General features: G+C 30.0%; 1 protein-coding gene and 1 pseudogene across 5 annotated transcripts; both read left to right on the plus strand.

Moving 5' to 3' along the window:
- Positions 1 to 5,192: 5,192 nt before the first annotated feature.
- Positions 5,193 to 11,454, plus strand: LOC137816675 (initiation factor 4F subunit (DUF1350)). Of its 5 annotated transcripts, none has more exons than XM_068619924.2 (9): positions 5,198 to 5,660; positions 5,791 to 5,994; positions 6,464 to 6,521; positions 6,712 to 6,774; positions 7,654 to 7,729; positions 9,946 to 10,061; positions 10,458 to 10,547; positions 10,659 to 10,790; positions 11,177 to 11,454. In XM_068619924.2, the coding sequence occupies exons 1-9, from the start codon at positions 5,308 to 5,310 to the stop codon at positions 11,255 to 11,257; spliced, it is 1,173 nt and encodes a 390-aa protein (XP_068476025.1). In that variant the 5' UTR covers positions 5,198 to 5,307; the 3' UTR covers positions 11,258 to 11,454. The 5 variants fall into 5 exon arrangements, 2 of the variants coding, with proteins under 2 accessions (XP_068476025.1, XP_068476024.1); XM_068619923.2 differs by having other exon boundaries at positions 11,182 to 11,454; XR_016518776.1 differs by having other exon boundaries at positions 5,244 to 5,660; positions 7,641 to 7,729; positions 11,182 to 11,454.
- A 6,687-nt stretch (positions 11,455 to 18,141) lies between these two features.
- Positions 18,142 to 22,560, plus strand: LOC150029472 (uncharacterized; annotated as a pseudogene).
- Positions 22,561 to 22,858: the final 298 nt, after the last annotated feature.

Consider the following 22,858-nt stretch of genomic DNA (forward strand, 5'->3'; position numbering starts at 1 on the left):
TTCAAGTGTGATAAATGCAAATTATGGTAATATTTATATATATATATAACAAGATTATTTTCAAAATATTGTTCAGGGTATTTTTAAAAGATATTTTCGTTATTTAGTTATATTTGAGCTTTATTTTAATCTCGGCACATGTTTTAACTTGAAATTCAAATAATTTCAATTTTGTATAGATTTGATTGGACAATTAGACTAAAGTAGTTATTTCTCAACCATTTCAGCTTAATTTCATTTAATATGATGGTTATTATTATTGCGCGTATTTTTTTTAATTATTTATTTTTTATCTTTGTTTTAAAGTTTAATTTTAATAATTAAAAGTTATCAGTAGTTAAATATAATATTTATAATTTATTTATTATAATAATATAAGTCATAAGCTTAAATATTTTGTGTTATAAATTTTAATTGCAACTAGTATTTTTATCATGGATTATCTTTATTTTGTACCAGGGAAATTAAAATTAAATAAATACTTCTCAATGCATAAATTGTAACCTAAAAAAATCATTCCGTTATTAAACTCAACATAAAATCTTCCCAACAACTAAACTTCGGATATATATATATATATATATATATATATATATATGTAGTTTGTTTGTCAAAATAATAAAAATATAACATGAGATAACTTGAGATTTTATGTGTGTTTGTAGTTTGTTTGTGGGACAGTTATTTTTGTACTTACATAACTTGAGATAACTTGAGAGTCTACAATGTGTTTTCTCAATTATCAAATACACTCATAATACGTCATCACGTAGATAATAATACGGAATAAGTTAATCAAAATTAACTAAATAAAATTCATATTTAATTTATTCAACTTAACACGAAAGTAAGTTTAGGGCTGTGTGTAGTTTGTTTGTCAAAGTACATAATTACACAATTTATCATTTATATTAATCGAATGTATACAAAAATACATTCATATTATACATGCATCCACATTTTTAAGATATTTATCAAGAAATATCTACTAATACCTAGTTAATTTTTTTTTATTTTTCAAGAAATATTTAATACCTAATCAATTTTAGCACATCAATAATACAACCTCGACTACATGGATCACATGGAGTTTAAAATATATTGTGAAAAACAAGTCAAAATACACAAGAATGAAAGGTTAGCTTGTTTATTAAAACTTTTTGAAATTTTTGCAAAGTTGCATCTCATCTGATGGAGTACAAACAACTTTTAATGTGACAAATGATTTACTAAAAATTTAATTTTTAAAATCTCTCATTCTTTCCTTAGGACATATTTAATAACATACAATTTAGTTGAGCATAAAGAAAAGAAGGACGCGGGACATTTTTAAATTGGTTCATTTGTAAAAAAACATTCTACATCCAATTATTAATCAAATTTCACTAGTCATACTAACATTATATAAATACCACAAAGTATTATTTGAAACTTAGTCAATTTTGTCTAAATAACCTCAATATTATTTCAATACTCAGTCACTACCTAACAACCCAAACTATTGTTTAGCTCAATTACTTTTGGTTGAGCAACTCAGGTATTATTTGGAACAACAACTAATCTTAGTTAAAACTTAAGTATTTTTCATAACATAGTCACTCTTGGCCAAAATGGTTTTAAAACGAAATGGCGATATAAACAATCACAGGGTTTTGCTAACTAGACATAGAGTTGACGTCTTTCAACGAATATAAAATTTATACATTTTTCTATTTTGCTAATAAACACAAAAGTATTTTTATAAAGTTTAGGGCACAAAAAGCTTTGGGTGAGAATATTGACAGTCTTTTGACAACTCTTCATCACTTCTTCTTGTTCTTTAACTTGGAAAAGTGCTTTATATAGAGTGTTGAGGAAAGAGACATTGTAAATTCTTGTGTGCTTGTTTAGTAGTTTCAACTCAGGTCTTCACATTTAAGCATTTGTCTATTATAACAAGAACGTAAAGATGCATTAAATGTTGTGCTCCATGCAACATTAAAGATTATCTCTTCTTTAAGAAACATCATGATAGCTAACATGACTTATCATGCCTAGGTGATAAAGCTTTCATCCAAACTGGAGTAAAAATGCGGCATATAGTCTTTTCAAGATTGACATAAGGTGTGTTAGGATGCTTGTTGGCATACAACAATTTAATGCGTTCTTCAAGAGATATTTGATGTAGACATGAGTTATATGGGATGTTGGTAGACATGAAGATGAAAACTTTCTATGTAACATATAACAAAGTTGTAAAGAGTTTGTTGAGATATAATGTTAATTTAAGATTCGTGCATATTTTCTCATTAAGCCTTCACTTATTAGACAAAGCAAGTGACCATAATGTGCTATATTATTTTTTAGATAAAACATTTGCATCTCACACGACCTGATGAAACATATTTATCTTTGTACGTTATTGTTTAATACTTAATCAAAAGCATCAATGGTGTGTTGGACTTCAAGATATATCCTTTTCCAGTGTGTTCTGATACATGATAAGTGTCATAATTCAATAGTATTTCATAAAAAAAGATAAGCACTTATGAACTTGAATTGATAAAATAGTTATAATTTAACCTCTAATTTAGGAAATTTAACCTTTTTACATATTTTTGGATTATAAGATGAATATGAACGATTTATTATCAAATTTGTGTTAATTTTAGGAATCTAGGAGAAAATAGAGGTAAAAGGGCTAAAGGAGAATGGACAAGTGAAAGACAAAATGAAAAGACAAATTTGGAACATTGAAAATTTGCACAAACTCACTCAAGCAAGATCACTACAGAGGAACTCGCCTAAGGCTCGCTTAAGCGAGTTCGCTTTAGTGAAGTTGGGCTTTTTATAGTAAAACGCGCTTAAGCAAGTAATATCTCGCTTAAGCGAGATGTCACCTAGTTAAGCCCAATTAGATTAAGTAGAAAGCATGAGACATAACCTTGACATCATTGGGAGGAACCAAAGGAAGGAAACCCTAAAGGAGGCAACAGTCAAGGAAAAACGCTATGGATCTTTTTTTTCTTGTTGTCCATGCTTGTAATAGCCACCATGAGTAACTAATTATTTTCTTTGGGATTGAGAGTAATATGTTTAAACCTTTATGTATTGAGGTGATATTTATCTATAATAATCAGTTCTTGATTGATGATTGGTATTATCATTTTATTTTCAAAGCTTGAAACTATTAATGATTTTGATCCTTAGATTTGAGTGGAAAGTACTTCTAAGCATTTGACCTAAATGATAATACTTAATATATTTAAATGTCATGAATAAATTTGAAATGTTAATTGTTTTATAACATTTGTTCCTAATGATAAAGAGTTTTTATAAATATGTGAGATATCGATATTTAGGAGACTTTCTTAATAATTTTATATGCGATAAATCAATATGAATAACTTTTATATGTGCCTCAATGTTAATCATGATGGGATGTTATATGTTTAAAACCACAAACGAGTGAGAATGATTAACCATATTCCCTATTTTCTTAATTGAAAACTTTTACTCATTGCTTTTATTTAATTTTCATGCAAACTATTGTCAATATTTGAAGTGTCCTTGTGGATTTGATATTCGTTCTTATGTACAAATTATTACTTTTAACTTTGTACACTTGGTGTAAAAAAGACTAATCAAGTTTTTGTTGTCGTTGTCGGAAAACAACTTTGTTTAAAATTTGAAAGTATAATTTGCAAGTATTGTGAATATTTTTAAAGATTTTGTTTTTTTAGATGTGAATGTTTTTTAAAGTTTGTTTTTGGATAATGTATTTATTTTATTTAATATTACTGTATTTATTATTTTATTTTGTTTTTGTTTTGTTATATTTATTTTATTTTATTTTAGTTTTTATTTTTAGTTTACGTAGTTATTTTTAATTTATTTTAGTTAGTTCTTTATAATTATAAGTTTCTATTTTATTTTTTTATTCTTAGTATTTTGTTTAATTTTTAATTTTTTTATTCTTAGTTTTTATTTTTAGTAAGTTTTTGTTTTTTGTTATATATTTCTTATTTTTTTATTTTTTTTATTTTGTTTTTAATTTTAATTTTATTTAGTTAATTAACTTTAATTATACACTTCTTGTTTTGTTTTTCTTTTACTTTTTTAAAAAAAATTTGTTTTATTTTTTTATTTTTTCTTTTATTTAAATTTTTTAATTGTTATTTTTTATTTATTTTATATGTTAATCATTGTTTGAGTTGTCTTATGATATTAAAAGAACAAGTTTATAGAAATCAATTGCAATTTAAATTTAGACATTGAGAAGACAATTGAGAAAAATAAAAATAAAAAAGGAAAGAAAAACAAATAGAAGTTAGAAAAGAATCTGATTATGTCTATCCCTCACATTGAAATAATTTAAAAAGAAAGTAACATGGCTAAGGAAGGACAACAACCACCACCTAGAAGAACACTTTTTAAATCCTATGGAGCAATGGAGTTGGAGGACCCAGTGTGACACAAAAGTTGGGTAGTCAATGACCAAAGGCTGAAGCCTTATTTAAGTAGTGAAATTGAAAGACTCATCATAGTGATTTTGTTGAAAGAGATATAAAGAAACTAGCGTAAAGCTATATGAGGTTGAAGAGACGCTTATTGGGAGACAACCCATTATTTTAATTTCTGTGTTTTGTTTTTATGTGTTTGAGTTGTGTGCTATGTGGTGAATGATGATATCCAGAACAGTTATTATTTGTCTGGAGGGGCAGAACAACTATAAATTAAGATTTCAACATAGAGCTGAATGAGTTGCTAAGAAGAGATGATTGAGCACAAAACATGATTTTATCTTTCTAGTGTTTAATTTGCTCATTTTTTAATTGTTTAATTTGCTTATATTTTAAATTTTATTTTATTTATTAAGATTGTTTTTATAGTTTTATTTTATTCTTAAATTTTATTGTGAAAACTGAAATATTAAAATCTTACACTTTTTTAATAATATTTTGGAAAATACACTTTGGATTATGTATTCTGACAAAAAATTCTAAAATATTGTTTGAACATATAATTCAATTTTTAATATATTCTTAAAAAATATGAAAAACATCTTTGCCATTATAAAGTAAAGAAGAGGTGAAAAAAGAAAAAATATAGAGGTCGAAAAAGTAAAAAACATATATCAGCAACGACAGAAAGAGACCTCAAAATCGTGGCGAAATCTTCTACATATGTGCAAAAAACTTCAAATTTCTCTCAGCAACAACTGAATGACACAAAATTTATACGGATATTAATAATAATAATAATTTTATAACCTTATTTTTCACGACACTTTGCAGTTTCGACAGTCATTTGCTAATCTAACAATTAATGGAAATGGCTTCCTCATCCTTCGTCTTAGGTTCAGATTTGAAATGCATACTCTCTTCTAGGAACAGTACTATGTCTGGGTTTGGTGCACTGAGGCACACACAACCTAATGGTCTGTTCAGCAAATTCTTCCACTTTCACACTCTATCCACGAGAATGGTGGCAAGGACTTCAAAGATGGTTTCTAATGTTTTTGTTGGTGGAGACAAAAGTACCAGAGTCAATAGCAAGATGTACACCAAGTTGGACTCTTGTTTGGTGGTACCACCTACCCCTAATCCTTCCAAGCCTCGAGCTATAATCAAATTCCTGGGTGGTGCCTTCATTGGTGCTGTTCCTGAGGTTACTTACGGGTATTTTTTTGTTACCCTTTTGTTTTTTCAATGCAAAGTTTGAGTCTTTATCATTGATAGCTGATTTTCTCATGTGGGTGGTGATATTGATGGTGTGATGAGTTTTGTTCATTTAATTTGCAATTTGCAGGTACCTAATAGAGTTTTTGGCAAAGGAGGGTTTTCTTGTGGTGGTGGTGCCTTATAATGTGACATTTGACCATTCTCAAGCTGCTAAGCAAGTATATGAGAGGTTCCAAGCTTGTTTGGGTACTATCCTGACATCTGGGTTGCCCCAAGCCAATCTGTCTCCTGCTCAGCTTAAAGACCTTCCTCTTTTCTCTGTTGGCCATAGGTTTGTTTAGTGTTTAATACTACCTCTTTTCCTTTTATATGTGCATTTTTTCTCTTAATTATAAGAAACACATGTTACCCTTTTTTGAGATGTATTAATAGTTAATTTCTTTTTTACTTTATTTGTCGTAAAGTTTATTCATGATACACTCTATCATTTTCCATGAGTGAATGTATTTGTTGGACTGTTAATAACACAAGTCAGATTCATTTGTGAGAAAATAATTTATTTTATGAGTAATGCCACTTTATATAGTTACCACTTAAACCATTTAATCCTATGAACATTTTTAGAATAAAATTTAAAATTATGTTGTTAAGTAGGAAAAAACAACCTAACTATTTATTTTGGTTAGTCGTAGTGATTAGTTATTTGTTTGTTATATTATAATATTATACTGGGGCAAGATCTTCTTACTATAATTAATGTCAAGAAAGTAATATATTTCTGTTTTGTTTTAAATCTGTAGCAATGGTGCACTTCTTCAACTACTCACAGGAAGCTTATATTCAGAGAAAATACCTAAGGTTTGGTTATTATTCTTACTGCGGCAGCAAAAGATTGAATTTGTATATTTTAACTAATAGTAGTAGTGTACTAATTAAATTATTATAACATAATTTTAGTTTATGGAAGCATTATGTTGTGGATTATGAAGTTTCATTTACTTAAATATAACTCATACAAGGAATGTGACGAAAATGTCTCTTGTGGAAGGCTAATGCCATAATCTCATACAACAACAGGCCAGCAACGGAGGCAGTCCCATACTTTGAACAGGTATTGGCAGTCATAATTGATGAAATCTATTACATCAATTTATCCATGAGTCTTTATAGGCTATTACTTTACTCTAATGTCTGTTTATTCATTCTTGCGGTTATTTTTTTCTAAAAGCTGTGTTAAGTGTTTACCTTCCCTCCAGAACTTTTTTTATGAAATTTAGAACTAAGTTTGATTGAGGATGCCCAATTTTTGAAGAACTTTTGTTATACACTGCTTGCTCGACATATGACTTTAAATAAGAATAAGTTCTTTTTGAGAAATATTCATTGTCTAGACAGGATTCCTTGATATTTTTGTATTTCACCTGGAGGATTTGTACCAAATGATCAAGGTTGTGATGAAAACATAAATACTGGTTATAAATATGTTTGAAAGTGGAAACACACCTGAACCAGCTTTAATATTTCTTGTTCTGTTTCTGTGCATTCATCATAACTGCAAAAGAATTCTATAAATCTGTCCAATTAGATGGAAAGCAAATGAGCTTAGGAATACTTCCGTTTCCTTTTCTGATCCCATTTAAATAACTGGCTAGTAAGCTAAATAAATGTAACATTTATACATGTTGACATAAGAATTATTGGCATACCATAAACTAACTGGCATTCACAGATAAATTTAATCTGTCTAGAACAGAAATGAAGATGCTCATGGAGGTGATTGTTTCTGTCTTTATTCATATAATCCATTATGGCATCATAACCACTGAGATCAACATGGTTCATGAAATAATTTCGTATGTCCTTACAGAGATAATATGTTCTTCAAAGGGGATAATATTATTCATATTCGATCTGAACTTCAGCTGATAGAGCATTTTTGTAAGTTGTTCATCTCCATTGTGCTCTAAAACTTTGCAGTGCTGCCCTGCAGTTGGGTCCTGCAGTCAGCCAAATGATGCCAGTTATGGAGGCAGCTCCTTTTTATTCAATAGCTAGAAATGCATCAGGTATCTCCTCAGCTTGCTTCTGATGATTTTTCTTTTGCATCAGCGTTTTGTAATGCTCTAGATATCTCACTCTTCCAACTATCCAAAAATGGCAGCATTGCCATCATTACCTTCTTTGTTATATGTTACTGTCTAAGATCCTACATATTCATTATTTTACCAGTTACTAGAGACAAGGTGATCGCGACCGACCTCAGTGGTGCAACAGTAGAGTTGTGCCTTGGTGACTGGTTGAACATAGGCTCGAATCTATAAAATAACCTTATACATTTCTTAGAATTTTAGATTTAGGACTTCACTCATTCCTATAAAACCTTTGTAAGGTGATAACTGCCTAAACATATAAACCTTAGTTAAGCCATATGTATTCTCAATGATGTGAAACTACATCACCAGCTTGAGGCTGCAATTAAGACAATCTCCAAAGAAATCACAACTGAATTGGGTTAGTGGTGACCTTAAATAAGGTGACTTTTCCCAAAATCTCTTCACACCTAGGACTGAAAGTCAATGGTAAGGATTGCCCAAACTTTATAAAGTTTGTTTAAACCATATTTCCAGTTGATGTGAAAATAAACTACCGTCCTCTAGACTAGAATTGAGTCCCTAAAGACTTTGTAACTAAGGTAGGGATGAGTGCAATAGAAGAAGCTTTTCCAACAATATGCATGGGGATTGTTGTGTTGAGATATGTACTAGACGAGGACCATCTAATATGTGTTACACGACATGTGTTACATGACCACCGTCTAACAAGTGTTACACGACATGTGTTAGACGGTCACCGTCTAGTGTCTAGTGCATAGTAGAAGACGAGGCCAGTCTAACATGTGTTAGACGAGGACTGTTTAATGTATAGAAGACAAGATTGTCTAACAGTAGTAGACGAGGACCATCTAATACAAACTAGATGAGGACCGTCTAGCATATATTAGATGAGGATAGTCTAGTGTGTATAAAGTTTCAAATAATAAAGTCTTCCAGTTTTTTTTCTTACCTGGTCCATGACTTCTTCCTTCATCTTCTCTGGTCGCATTTTCTTCATCTCCATGCTCTTGATGGAGCTCTTCAACTTGCATGAGTGTAGAAGTGTTCGAAAGACTTCTCCCTGCAACTTTACCTTTTTGCTTTTTCAGATTTGCTGCGTTTTGTGATTTTATCCTTCAACCTTTTTACTCTTTTGCGCTTCTTTAATGGGCTGCCATCTTCTAGGTTAAGGCCTACTCTGCTTCTACTGCGGCTGTTTTCCTTGTTCTTTATTCTTTCTTGATAATATTTTCAAAGATCAATGGAGTCATCTTTATTAGATACAATTTGTACATTTGATCAATGCCTAATATTTTCAAAGGGAGACCATTTTCGGATTTCATATTTGCTTCAAGAGGTTCATTCTATTAAGGAGCAAGAAAGAAATGTAACTCAATTTTTTACTGATCTGAAAATTCTTTGGGAGGAACTTGAATGTCTAAGACCTATACCTAGCTGTGTTTGTAACACTCTTTGCAGTTGTGCTTTGTTTAAATTTTTTTTTCAATACAGAGGATTTGAGTATGTTATGTGTTTTCTAAAAGGTCTTGGTGAGATCTATAACACTGTTAAAACACGAATTCCATTTATTGAGCCTTTTCCTAACATAAAAAGAGTTTTTTCTTTGGAGATTCACAAGAAAGGCAGCTGGAAACAACAAGAACAAGGTTCTTGAAAACCTCAGCTAGAATCAGAAGACCTTTAACGACTTTGATTGGGCATCTTACCTAAACACAACACATGCGCGAGTGTAGAAGTATTTGAGAGACTCCTCTCTGTAGCTTTACCTTTTTGCTTTCTAATATTTGCTGTGTTTTAGGTTTTATCCTTCAACCTTTTACTTTTTTGCCCTTCTAAAGGTTGTTTAGAATGATCCTCCCCCACACCTTTGCGTTGCAAGAGCCTTATGAAACTGTGGTGCATTAGTTTTTAGTTGAGGTGAGGTGATTGAATAACTAGAGAATTTAGAAAGTTAGATATGATATGGCAATTTTTTTCTAAATCAAAGGATTTGGTCTAAAACCCAAGATTGTTGTTGATCGTCTAATAATATAATTCTGCTGTTATACAATCAGTAATTGTTGCCTTACCACCTCAACACTCAGTTGGATTCTTTGGTAAGTTTAACATTAACCATGTTAATTTTTTGTATCTACGATGATAATGCATGTCATCTGCAATCTATGTAGGAGATGCATTGAAGGTAATGTTGGATGCTGTTAGATCAACTCTACAAGAATCTGAGCAGGAAATACTGAATTCCTTAACTAAATTTGTTGATCAGTTGCCATCAGTAATGAATGAGGTACTTGTTAACTGTTGATTGAGGATTATTTTATGCTATTTATTTCACTTAGGCACATGTGTTAATGGGAACACCTTGCAGGTGAAGTTTTGTTGTTCATTCCCATGCCTCCTGTTTTTGTTTATGCACCAACCACATCCTGCATAACTTTTTCCTAGTTAATTTTTCATGTATTGGTGGATGCATGTATAATTTCTAAGCCAATGGGTAAATAAATATGGATGAACTTTGTGATCATTGACTTTTAGTGACTACTAATAATGATGGACAAGTATGAAGCCAACCTTAGAATGGTTGAATATCTGTCTTTCAATGTAAATTTGATTATGATGCTTAAAAGTTAATTTACGTATTAATGAGTGCGATGTGTCTGCATGTTTCTTGATGCTTATATAGGTTTCGCAAGGAGTATCAGAGTTCAAGCCAACACCATCTGAAAACCGTGATTGCTTTAAATGTTCATACAACGTTGAGCACACATTATTGGTTTGTCTAATGCTCTATGCCTTAGAACTTGTTCTTCAACTCATAACTCATTCTTGAAAGATGGTGTGGCATTGGTAAGATTTGTCTTATATTGTTTTTCTGCCACTCTAGGTGAAGTTCAATTTTGACGCAATTGACGAGACAGATATTCTTGAAGAAACAATTAAGCCTCGTGTGGAGTCATTGGGAGGGACATTAGAGAAAGTAACATTAAGTGGTAACCACATCACACCATGCATTCAGGTCAAATTTCCTTGCATCCTCCTTTTGTACCAAACTTATGTTCATCACAGTAAAGTTTTCCTTATTGTTGGAATTTACTTTCTTGAATTATTAAGAAGTGAACTTTAAGCCTATCTTAACCTTATAAAATCGACTTATAAAGTGAGATTTATGTATTATGAAGTATCATTATCTCTAGTCGACGTAGGATTTTCAATGAAGTACCTTCGTTCACATGCAAATTGCTTTATATGAAATACAGTTTAAGCATTCTAAAATCCATGGAGGAATAGCAGATTACAAACACTTTCAAGAGAGAAAAATAAGAAGAAAAAATGAAATGAAAATTTTCACCAGCTAATAAGATAATTTGTCTAAATTTTGTGGTGGCCATTTTTGATTTGGAGATCAGGGAGCGAGGTGGGAAGTGGGTAAATTGTATACTCCTGCAGATGCTGTTGCTCAAAGGCTTACATCTCTTTCTTTGAATGATACAAAGATCCTTGCAAGAACTATCAGCGACTGGTTCAGACGATATGAGACTTGAAGTGAAAGGGAACACTTCCCATTCCACAATGCAATATAATTGAACCCAAAGGTGATAATTGAAAAACCCATGTATTGTATATAACTTGTAGTTTAAGATAAATATTGGTAGCTTATATAATTTATTGGATTATGCTTATGTCCTTATCTTTTTTTTAGAATTTAGATGTATTTAGGGCTAATTCTCCCTGCACCACAACAATTTTGATCTGCACCCATCATTTTTTTAAATCCCAAATTGCCCTTGTCATCTTTTCTGGATTTTTGCATCCAGAATGAAAAAAAGCTTCCGGATTTTAGCATCTGGAAGACATTATTGTGCTGCGGATTGTCATTCCCGAAGGCACATCTCAGTTCTGGATTTGTATATTCAGAACTGTCTTATTTGCGTTGCGGATATAAATATCCGAAAAATAAAGATAAAACAAAACATTTTCTTTGCAGGTTGGGTGTAGGTCATTGATATGGTGCAGTGCGAATTAGCCGTATTTAGAGTCTAAGTTAAAAAAAAAATCATAGTATATTTGTACTTTTCAAAGTTTTCTAATTATAACTGTAGTTAGGATATGTTTTGAGAAACATTTCCTAAAGATTTTTTGGAAAAGAAAAAAAAAGTTATATCAGTTTTTCTTTTGTAATCTCAGTATTATTATGAATTAGTTATTGTCGGACTCAATAAGTAACTATTTCGGACTTGAGCACATATATAATGTGGATACTTTTTTTACGTGGTTTGTTTTATATGTATAATGAAATTATTAAAATTCAAATTGTGAATCATTTGCTTGAAAATATAGAGTTTGTTAATTTTAATTTGTGGATAAGTTAATTTTAATTTATAAATAAATGAAATTAAAAAAAAAATTCTTTTTTTTTTCTTTTGAAAGTTTTTATGGAGAAGATTGTCAAAACGTAGTCTAATTATATTTTAATTTTTGATAGTAGTAATGTTAAGATTATAGTATAGTGGTTAATTTAGATCAAGTCATAGGGTTTGACCTACTGGATAAGGATAAGAACAATCCATAAAAAAAGACAATTTCTTCCTACATCATATCAATTCTAACTTGAACCATCTCATTTTTCTAATTTCCAAAATTATCCTTATTATGGATTTAAAAATCCAGAATAATAAATATAATTCAAAAATAAAAAAAATACATTATGGATAAAGATATTTGGAATTCAAAAAATGTGTTCCGAATATCTAAATCAGGAATATTTCTGGATAAAAGTTCTTGAAGTAATTTCACTCTTCTTTTATTTAAGGTTATTTTCGTCATTTTAAAGGGATATTTATGTCATTTTAAATAACAGGTTGGGTGCATGGAATTGATATGGTGTAAGGAGCATTTGCCATATAAAAAATACCCACATGATCTAAAAGCCCACAAAAACCTTATGTGCAAGGGTTAACTCATGGGCTGATATTGTTTTAAAGAAAAACATTTATTCAAAAATGAAATCCAATAAACAATTACTAAAAAAAAACCTTTGAAAATAATTATTTTGCTCCAACTTCATAATATAATATAATTTAAATTATTAATATTAGAATCAATACATTAATAATTAGAAGTCTCACACTTACAACGAAGAAAAACCTGTATTTTTACAAGTAAGAAAAACAAAACCACAAACTCATGCATTCATATTATCTTTGCAGTTTAAAGATTACTTTTTTCAAGATTACTTTTTGACACATTCTTTATTTTTGCTTCTGTTAGCAAATACCTCTCACATTTATGAGTATCAATAGGTGTTTTTACTCTAAAAATATGACTACCACCCACCTTACTAACCAACAGTATATAAAATAATTTTACTCTAAAAAATCTATAAAAAATTAATAAATCTTATTTTAAAAATGAATCTTTAGTTTTATAGTTGGGTAAACAAACTTTAATTACGAGTCTAACTTATTTTGCATAAGAGCTTTAGTAGTTGACTATTAGAAACTATTCATTCACTCCATTAAGAAAAAAAAAAGGTTTATGAATGGTTTGGAATTAATACATGTATTAATGCTACATTTAAGGCATGTACTTACAACTATATTTTGAAATAATTATGCTATAGCAGGAAGGTACCAGCAATAATATAATATACTGTAGTTAAAAAAAATTAAGTTACTAAATTAGAAATTTCAAAGTTATAACCAAACAAATATTGTATTACAATCAATACAATATATTTCAATAATGTAATTATTGAAACTTTGGAAAGTTATATGTATAAACATTTGTTTTTTAAAGTAACACAGTGATTGGGTTGAAAATTTAGCTTTTAAGAGTATTCAGAAGATACGTTGGAATTTAATACGCTGCCAAGAATGAGTGATTAGGCTCTAAATAACACAAATATAAAAAAAGTGTATAAATTGAATAACATCATTTTAAACTATTAAAATATATTGTATTGACAATTAAATAAAACTAAAGGTTTGAATTATATTTATTCTTTCAGTAGAACTTGTCTGCTTTAGTTTTGTTTAGAAAATAAAGCAAAATAAATGAAACCAAATTTATAAGTTGCAAATTTGAAGTATTCATGAAAGGATTAACCATAATGTTTTTCATTTTTCAAGACAATGTTCAAGAACTCACTAATTTTGCATCAAAATCAAATAAGTTAGTGAATTGTTTTTCAGTCAAACTGAGAACTAAGATTAAACATATAAAGATGCATTTTTATATTGTAATAAATATAAGAAAATAAAAGAATAATGTTATTTTTTAAAGATGATGTGATTGATGTTTAAAAAATGTTCACTTTTATACAATTAAAAATTTAGTCATAGGTAACTTTCAAGGTATCTTCAGTCTTTTTTTTTTTTATTCTTGATCTTTTGATTTGTATGAGATTGATTCAGTAATGTTTGTTAAGTGGTTGATTAGGCTTTTTGTTGTGGTCTAGGTATTGTTTGTTGTTGGTAAAGTGTTAAAGTGTTCTAGGGGGAGGATTAGAAGTTATTTTTCAATTTGTATAAAGGATGGATCATCCTGAAGTGGTTTATATTATTTTATTCTTTCTTGTTAATAAAAAAAAAATTAGTAAATAACAAACTAAACATTTTCATATTCTCTTTTTTATAAATTGTTCAAATCTGTGCACTCAAAATTGAGGTTAGATTTCACAAGGGTTCATAAATACCAACCTAAAATTATTAGAAATTAAAATTCAACAAAAATGCTTGTGTTTGATTCTCTTTTATTCTTTAGATAAAAATTGATTGGTTTAATTTTCTTATTTAAAAAAATAAACACACTAAACTAAACCAAATTTATATAATTATGACTTTACTTCGTTTATTTTGCAGTAAATGTTTCCACTCCTTTTTACTAAACATTCTAGGTTAATATATTAATTAGTAGTGTATATATTAATAATGTTCAATTAAGATATATAGGCAATTCTCTTTTGTAAATTGTAATATGTAATAAAAGAATGTAAACAAAGTTAAAGCTAACAAAATAAAAACTAATTAAATCAATTTAATGAAATATATAAAAATTAGCTTTCTTCTAAATTTATTATTTTTTTAACTAACCATATTATTGATATAAAGTATTATTAACTTTTATCAATGATTTCGTTATAACTTTTCATTTGTTATTTCTTTCATTAACAAAATTCAAACTCAGAAATTTACTTAATAAGTTGAGTTTAGCATTACTCAAACCAACAACAGAGTTATAACTTAACTATAATGAGGGTTGAATTGAAAGCGGTGAAGTAACAAAAATATAAATCCAAAAGCTAACCTAATTAGTTTACTCTGCCATAACTGTTTAAAGAGTCCATCAGTCAGACCATTGACTTGATTAGCGAGACACACGTAAGCTGACTTAACTGAGAGTTCCCCTATAGTATCCCCTCCCCAAAGTTGGAGGTCTGATTCCTCCCTATTCAAAACTCCCTTAGAGATGAACCTTGACATTTCTTCTTCTTGTACAGATTCCCAGTCAAACCTGACCCTCCCCCACCTCAACCTCCAGTACCAAACTATGTCTTCCCACACACCTACCTCGCCCATCATCATCCCCTAGTCTAATGATATGGAATACAACCTAGGGTACAAATTAGCAAGTTTACTGTCGCCAATCCAAACATCATCCCAGAATCTTGCTCTGTCCCCAGATCCAACTTTCCAAACTAATGTTTTTTGGAATCATCCTTGGTCTTCTCCGTCGCCACATACTTTACTTAAGTCTCTCCACCACCAATATTGGAATTTCACATTGGTCTGGCTTCGCCCTGATTCCAAGTCGTATTTTAATGCAAGAATATCTTTCCACTTTCCTTGTTCTTTGCTCACCAACCGCCATTTCCATTTTGCTAACAGAGCACTGTTAAACATTCTGGTATCTCTAATCCCCAGCCCTCCTTCCTCTAGAGGTTTGCATACATTCTCCCAATTGACCCAGGCTATTAATGTATGATCTCTTTCCCATGCCCAAAGGAACCTCCTCTGGATACTGATTATTCTATTACACATCGATGTCGGAGCTTTATAGAAGGATAAATAAAATAGGGATAAGGCAGAAAATACCAACTTAATAAAGAAAATTCTTCCTGCCTAACACTTATCTCATTCAAAATTGACTCCCAAAACTGCTTTTTCCATGGGTTACCTCCTACTTCAAACCCCAGGTAAATGAAAGGTATCCTCATGAGAGTATAATTTAAAGATTTTGCATTTCATTTAAGGGAATTCCTCTCAACATTTGATTTGTGGAAGTTAATTTTCAAAACCAGAGACCAACTCAAAACACCTTAATATAACTTTAATTGCAATGAAATTGGAGAAGGAGTCTTCACACATGACTAAAGTATCATCCGCAAATTGTAACATGCAAGATTCAATCTCACTCCTTCCCACCTTCACACCTTTAAGTAGATTCTCCTTAAAGCGCTTGTCTAAGTAGCCCGCCCAAGCCTTCAGCTACAACAAGAAAGAGGAGCGAAGCTAATGGATCTCCCTACCTCAACCCTCTAGATGGATAAAATTCTGTCGTGGGGCTTCCATTCAGCAGAACTGATACCGTTGCAGACTTCAAGCAGCCTTTGACCCACTTGATCCATTTATAGTGAAAGCCCAGTCTGTGTAGCATATCATATAAGAAATTCCACCTTATTGAATCATACGCCTTTTCATAGTCCACCTTCAAACACAATCCACTCCTCTAGTACCTCCTTATCTCCTCAACCACCTAATTGGCCACTAAGACGCGCTATCAAACATTCATCTAACCAACTGGATGTCATCAATAACCATAGAGAGTACATTCTTAAGGTTTATATTGATCGAGATTTATGGGATCTCTTACTTTAGGTACTAAGGTTATAAAAGAGACATTACAACCCTTCGAAAAGCAACCTGTTTCCTGAAAACAAAGCACAACTTCCACAATGTTGTGCTTAAGAGTATCCCAGTTATACTTGATGAAGTTAAAATAAACTCATCTGGTCATGAGTTCTTTGAACCTTCACACGGCCAAACCTCTTCCTTTACTTCTTCCTCTATAACATTATAGATCATACTTAAAATAGCCTACTAAGGTAAAGTTAGTGAATTGTTTTTCAGTGAAACTGAAAAGTACGGTTGAACATATAAATATGCACTCCGATGTTGTTTTGGTTGAAACTCCAGTCACTGATCAATTAGTATATATATAGACAAACTAAACATTTTCATTTTTTTTAATAAATTGTTCAAACCTTATGGTAAAAACTGAGGTTAGATTTTAGTGTTGAGAGTTGAATCACACCAACCTAAAGTATTATTATAAATTAAAATTCAACAAAAATGCATGTATTTTCTTTTATTCTTTAGATCAAACTTATTGGTTTAATTAAAAAAAAATCAAACACACTAAATTTAACCAAATTTATATAATTATGACTTTACTTAATTTATTTTACAAGCTTGTAAATGTTTCCACTCCTTTCTACTAAACATTCTAGGGTACTATATTAATTAGTTGTTTCTATATTAATAGTAATGTTCCAGTAAGATATATAGGCAATTTTGTATTGTAACGTAATAAAAGAATAAACACAGTTAAAGTTAAAAAAAAAACTAATTAAATAAATTTAATGAAATATATAAAAAATATTTTTCTTCTGAATTTATTATATTTTTAACTAACCATATTATAGATATAAAGAATTATTAACATTTATCAATGACTAATTTTTGTTATAAATTTTTACTAACTATTTTTGGTATGGTCGTTCATCCCAATGGTTATTTGTTTCATTAATAAAATTCAAACTCAAAATTTACTTTGAATTTAGTATTACTCAATCCAACAACACTTAACTATAATTAACGGTTGAATTGAAAGTGGTGAAGTAATAAGAGGATAAATCCAAGCTAACCTAATGGATTAAATTGAAAATAAAATAAAATTTAGTTAAACTTGAATAAATTACATTTTAAACTTAAATTTATTAATTTAATGGATGATTAATTTCATTTGAAAACTTGAGCTTGAAATAACTGAGCCTAGAGAAGACTCATAGGTCTTCACAATTAATAGAATGGGACCAAAACAAGTCTTAGTCATGTAAGCATTGAGTATTTAATTCAATCTTTGGATATTTGCAACCTTCTTATATGGTCCAGCCTATTCTGCCATTGTTGGATGGTTACAAAGCTTTACTTCCCATGCAACATCTAATATAGAAGAGTAGAAATCATTGCTTGCAATATAACTTAATTCAAATGTTATAAGCATCAACTCTTATCTTTAAAACAAAACATGGAATGTGTAAAACAATTTCAATCACTCTTGCATGCCAAACTTTTATCAACACTCTTATGTTCTACTTAGTGCCCACCGCCAAATTCAACATCACCGCCACCGCCACCACCAAAGCCACCACCAACTCCAAAGCCACCGTCGCCACCAAATCCGCCACCTCCACCTACACTCCTCCAATTCCGCCTCCAATTTTGCATGTATGAGTTTGTTGAGAGACACTTTTGGAGTGATGACCGCTATCTTTTACTTGCCTCTCTCAAAGGTAGCAATTCTGAACAAAATTGGGACCCTTTAGAGATAAGGAAAGTTGGTAGTGATAATGACATATTAAAACAATTAAATAATAATGGTCCCCTCAAAATTAGCTTTTATAAGAGAAAGGGACCTCATGAGTGACATTATTGTAGTTCTTAAATGACAAGTGTGTTATCAATTTTATTATTTCATAGTAAATGTAAAGAGTTTTGAGTACTTATCCATCACATTTTATGTATTTTTAATCTTTAAATAATTTACATATGTATTTATTATGTAGGTGGAAAATAAAAAAGTAAAAAAGAAAATTCTATATTTATTTTTATTATAATAAAGTTTTTTTATTATATTTCTTGTTACTGGCTAAACGAAAAAGATAATAAAAACATGAGGGAGTAACTTATTAAGTTCTTTTATCTCTAAGATACGACTTTAGGAATTATAAATTGAATTAAACTTAATTATAGTGAACATTAATTAAGAGTGTTTAATTGATGGGAATCTTAAAGAATCAAAATTTGTAATTTATTGTGAGTAGGGTGCATGAAGGAGAAAGAAAATAAGTCAACCGATATGACCATAAATACTGTGATTCAATCAAGTAGAAGTCTGCAAAGTCTTTGAAGATGGACAGAAAGATGCAGTGTAAATAAATGTTGCAAGTCAAGGTTTTTTTATTATAATTATTTCTCTATTTTCTGTGTAAAAGGAAATTGGTGTCTTTCTGATTAAGATTTTGATTAGTTTATTTTAATTTATTATTAACTATCTCTTCAAAGGTGTGATGTGATAGTGAAAAAATAAAGACAATAAAGAAGTTTAGAAAAAGTATAGAGAATTAATAAATATAAAGAAATGAAATTTTATAAGAAAAATAAAGTTTTTTAAATTTATTTATAATATTTAAAAAAATTCATTTTATTCCACGTAATTCTATTAACTTAAATAATTTGGTTGTTACACATAATATTTTTTTATAATTTAGGTTTCGTGTATGTTCATATAAGTTTAAAAAACTTAAGCTTTCATTGTAACATTTTTGTATAGCATCAAATAATAAAAAACATATCATATAAATCATTTATTAGATATAGAAAAAAATAGATAAAAATTTTATTTTTTTATAATATCACTTATACTTCTTACTATATGATATTTATAGGCTAAAATATAATTTTGATCTTTCTATTTGTTTCAATTCATAATTTTGATCACTCTACTTTAAAATATAGATATTTGGTTTTCATTTTTTTTAAAATTATTGATCTTACTTTGATTATGCAAATTAAGACTTTGATATGTAGGTCATGTTTCAATAAATTTATGCATAAGAATTTAAGTAAACAAAAATTAAAGTTAGTTTCTCACGAGATAAAATTAGTTTATATTAAATTTAATTTGTAGCAGTTCTTTTATAAAAAAAAATCATTTTAATTTATGTATAAATTAATATTTTAGTTTATGATTTTTTTTGGTATGTTTTCCTATATTAGAAATCTTGATGGCGAAATTAGTCTATTACTCAAGTATTAATATTAAAACATTATAATGTTAACTTACACGTCACATATTAATATGATAATAACGGAAACATGAAAATATACGCAATTTTTTTCATGACTCGAAAACTTCTTATAATTACGAATAAAACGTTATTTGTGTATGTACTTTTGGTAAACTTTTTGTTTATCCTATTAAAAAAAGTAACAAACAATATTTTAATCGAGACAGTTAGAATAAAATCATTATTTTAAAATATTGAAGAACTGAATATTTTAGAACAAGAAAATGGAGAAAATTGTATATTAGTTTTTTTCTGTGTATTTTAAAATGAATTTGTTGTATTTAATTTGTGTACGAATATTTCATGTTGGAATTTTTGCAGTGCTCAGAAGCTGAATTATCGGAAAGTACACTTCCAAATCTTCTCTCAGGTGTCTGCAGAAATAGTATGTTTTCTAGGATTATTGCACACAATTATGGTTCAAGTAATCCGTCACAAAAGATGAAGTTTTGAATAGCCGTTACGGTTTCTGTCATATTTTCAACCATGAAAATAGAAAATATTTAGTCACAACACAACAAACAAATGAGAAATAAAACATGAAAATAGTGAAATGAGAAAACATATAAACAAATTTATACATACGGTTTTTCTTCAAGAATTTAAGCCTTAAATTTACTTTTATTTTTTTATTTTTTTTCTATTTGAATGGAGATTTCATTCAATATTATGCTAATTAAGTTAAAACTTGTAGTGACAGTTAATTTTAATTGGTTAATTACTATAATAAGTTGTTAATGTTCATAATTACTATAATCAATTGTTAATGAAAAAGAGAGCACTACAAATTTAAATAAACTATATAATGTAAGACTTGGGAAGGAATCATCTTATATCATAATCATAAACCTTCCTTTACAATAGAAACATGCATTCATCCTATATTGAATTTCTCATACCAATCAAATTAAAAAAATGGTTACAAAAATTATGAACAAATTTCATTGATTTTGTTGTTTGAGAATGCAATTTATTTATTTTGTTGTTGAATGATTTTGGTAAGGGAAAGGGTATTTAGCAAAGATAGAGGCAAAGTTTGTATTGTAGCGTTGAAGACATGACTCGGTGTGTGACTGAGTGAGACCAATGAGCTGAAGAAATCCATTTAAAGTGGGTGGTAATAAAATGGTAACAAGCGTAGTTTGCCAAAATAGGGGAAAATCCAAAACAACATAAAAGCTCTATGTTGTCCCCATCTCTTTATAATAATACTCGAGGCCTTGAAGAAGATTTAAAACTTTTTTGCTTCACTATCTTCCTGTATATTATGACTTGGTATCTATTATAGGAGAAAAACCATGATTCCACCAACTTTTCCTCTCCCTTCTCCCTTCTATTCACACCCATGTTCATACAAAACCCCATAGAAATGAGAGGTAGAGATAGTCTCTAAAGCAAAAAAAAAAAGTTCATAGAAATTCAACAAGACCCTCCTCCTCCTCCATCTCCTCCTTCTTAACTCTTATTTGCTTACAATCATAAGAAAAAATTGGACACCTTAAAACCAATACACTCCACCATTAACAACAAAGCCTCAAGTTGTGTTGATGTTGATGTTGATGGCCATGTTTCCCCAAATCAAAATCTAAGACAACAACATGGCCAACAACGACTCAGGAGACAAGTTAGAAGAAGGCTTACTAACATGCCTTATCAAGAAAAGCTAATGAATATAGCGGAGGCAAGGAAAGAGATTGTCACTGCCTTGAATACCACAACGCAACCATGAAACTGGCTAATGAGCATCAACAACTCCAACAAAATCAACCACTGTCTTTCCATCCTCCCTTTTATTCAAGGTTTAGCCCAAATGGAAGATTCAAGGCTAGGAGAAGGCCTAGGATGTTTCTATCATCCTCAAACAAAATTTCACATTACTTAAATGATCTTTCTTACTCCTCTCCCTTCCCACCCTTTCCTTCTCTTCATTTTCCTCCACCTCCTCTTCCAATTCCAAATTTCTACCCCAACACCATTCCTTCTCCATTTGCTCATCCACCCCTTCAGCCAAAACTCCCAATTTCATACTTTTAAGTCAGGCATTGAGATTCAACCTCAATCTACACAGTTTCGACAATTTAGGACCCCCCTTTTGCTTAATAACAACACATTGGATCCTACCATTTTGCTTAACAACAACACTTTGGATCCTACCCTTTTGCTGGATAACAACATGTTAGATCCTCCTACCCTTGTGTTGGATAACAACATGTTGGATCCTACCCTTGTGCTGAATAACAACATCATTTTAGAACCTGCCCTTTGTCCTTACAACAATAACTAATTACTATGCTCTTACTCATCTCCAACATTAATTTCCCATCCATTTGTGACTGACCAAGACGTTCCTTTGATTGGAATATCACAGTCACAGGGAGAAAGGGTTTCCACAGTGATGAATATCGTTGAATCCAGTACTACAACTCAAGCTAGTGGAAGCATGCATGTAGCCATGGATGAAGAGGGCCTAAAAGAGATCAGAGCATTGGGCGAGCAACATCAAATGGAATGAGATGACAATGAGTCTGGTCACTACAATTTGGTGGTTTGATTGCTAACAACAAATGGAACATAATGCACTTGAAGTCAACAATGAAGTTGATATATGTCAGGGATCTTGGATGATGAACTTGAATTTCCTTTTTGGGAAAGTTAATGGTCGGTAAGACAAGCTTTCAATAGTGTGCTCCCTGGATTTAGTCCAAGATACCACTTTACTCTGGTAAGTTGTACATATAATGTTTTGTTACTTTTGAAAGAAAATGTATTGTGAGCAGGGAAAGTTAATAAGGATAAAAATAAGTCAACTCAAACCATCAAGGAAAATGTCACCATTTGTCAAAAGGTAAGCATGAATATTTTTTTCAGCATAAATAAATAAAATAAAATGAGACACTTCAGGAGTGTCCCAACTCTTATACAATCAACACCATACCACATACTAACCAAATCAA

Source organism: Phaseolus vulgaris, chromosome 1 (assembly GCF_051622355.1).
Source record: "Phaseolus vulgaris cultivar YP4 chromosome 1, ASM5162235v1, whole genome shotgun sequence".
Taxonomy (NCBI): Eukaryota; Viridiplantae; Streptophyta; class Magnoliopsida; order Fabales; family Fabaceae; genus Phaseolus; species Phaseolus vulgaris.